Here is an 895-nt window from a genome sequence, read left to right on the forward strand (position 1 = left end):
GTTATCTGCTGGCCCTGAGCACCCTCTGCTCTGCATCAGCCTGAAATCTCAGGCTGAAAGGCAAGTAAGAAACGATGGGGGGCGGGGAGGGGAGAGGTGGCGATGGGGGAACACTACTCTGGGCCACTTCTCTCATTTGAAAGTCGGAGCGCTGCACTGCACCCCAAGTGAGCGTGTGCGGAGGGGGGCGGGAGCTGGCATAACCGAGTCTAAAAATACTCGATAAAAATGCTAATCCCGACGGCAGAAAGAGAACGGAGAAGGAATCTGTCAATCACCGGGCCCCAGCTGTACGGACTGCATTCCTGTTGAGGAGGAAAGACGTGGGGGGACCGCACTGAAGAAAAGAAAGGGAGAAACACCACCTCCACCTCCACGGCACGCAGCTCCCCGGAGTGGGGGCGGCCCATTCGAGCAGCACCCCCTTTCCGGGAGGTGAAAAGTGAACGTGAGGTCTGAAAGTGAGAGTGCCGCGTGGAAGGCCCAGGCTCGAATCTTTGCAAACCCGGAGAGGTTTTGTTTGGGGTCCCCTTTTCGCCCGCGCTCCCACCTACTCACACACACACACACACTCCCTCCCGATCCAGCCCCACCCGGCCGCCCCACCGCGCCAGGGGGCTGGGCCGGCGCGCCCCCGGGTCGCTCGGGCCCCCACCTGGGGATGGTGATGCACTTGGTGTTGACGTTCTGCGTGGTGATGGCCTTCTCCAGCTCGTCCAGCTGCCCCGTCTTCTTGAGCTTCTTGACCAAACTCTTGACCGCCTTCTCGCACCACTTCTCCTCCTGCCCGTTCTGCTCGCCCTTCTTCCAGCCCAGCAGGCGCTTCACGATCGGGGGGGTGAAGGGCAGGATGGACGACATGGCTGGGGAGGGCGCGCGGGCACCGAGGGGCGCC

The 895-nt window shown here is 62.2% G+C and overlaps 1 protein-coding gene across 2 annotated transcripts in view; it reads right to left on the minus strand.

Annotated features, from left to right (window-relative positions):
- The window catches only part of SMAD3 (SMAD family member 3), a 114,682-nt gene extending 113,793 nt beyond the window's left edge, over positions 1 to 889 (minus strand). For both annotated transcript variants that reach the window (XR_001515064.1, XM_006770748.2), the window contains exon 1: positions 656 to 889. Coding sequence is in view for 1 of the 2 variants with exons in the window: in XM_006770748.2 (XP_006770811.1) it covers positions 656 to 861 (206 nt within the window). In the remaining variant the exon portion in view is untranslated. The remainder of the gene's footprint in view (positions 1 to 655) is intronic.
- Positions 890 to 895: the final 6 nt, after the last annotated feature.

Source organism: Myotis davidii, unplaced genomic scaffold (genome assembly GCF_000327345.1).
Source record: "Myotis davidii unplaced genomic scaffold, ASM32734v1 scaffold461, whole genome shotgun sequence".
In the NCBI taxonomy this organism is placed as follows: domain Eukaryota; kingdom Metazoa; phylum Chordata; class Mammalia; order Chiroptera; family Vespertilionidae; genus Myotis; species Myotis davidii.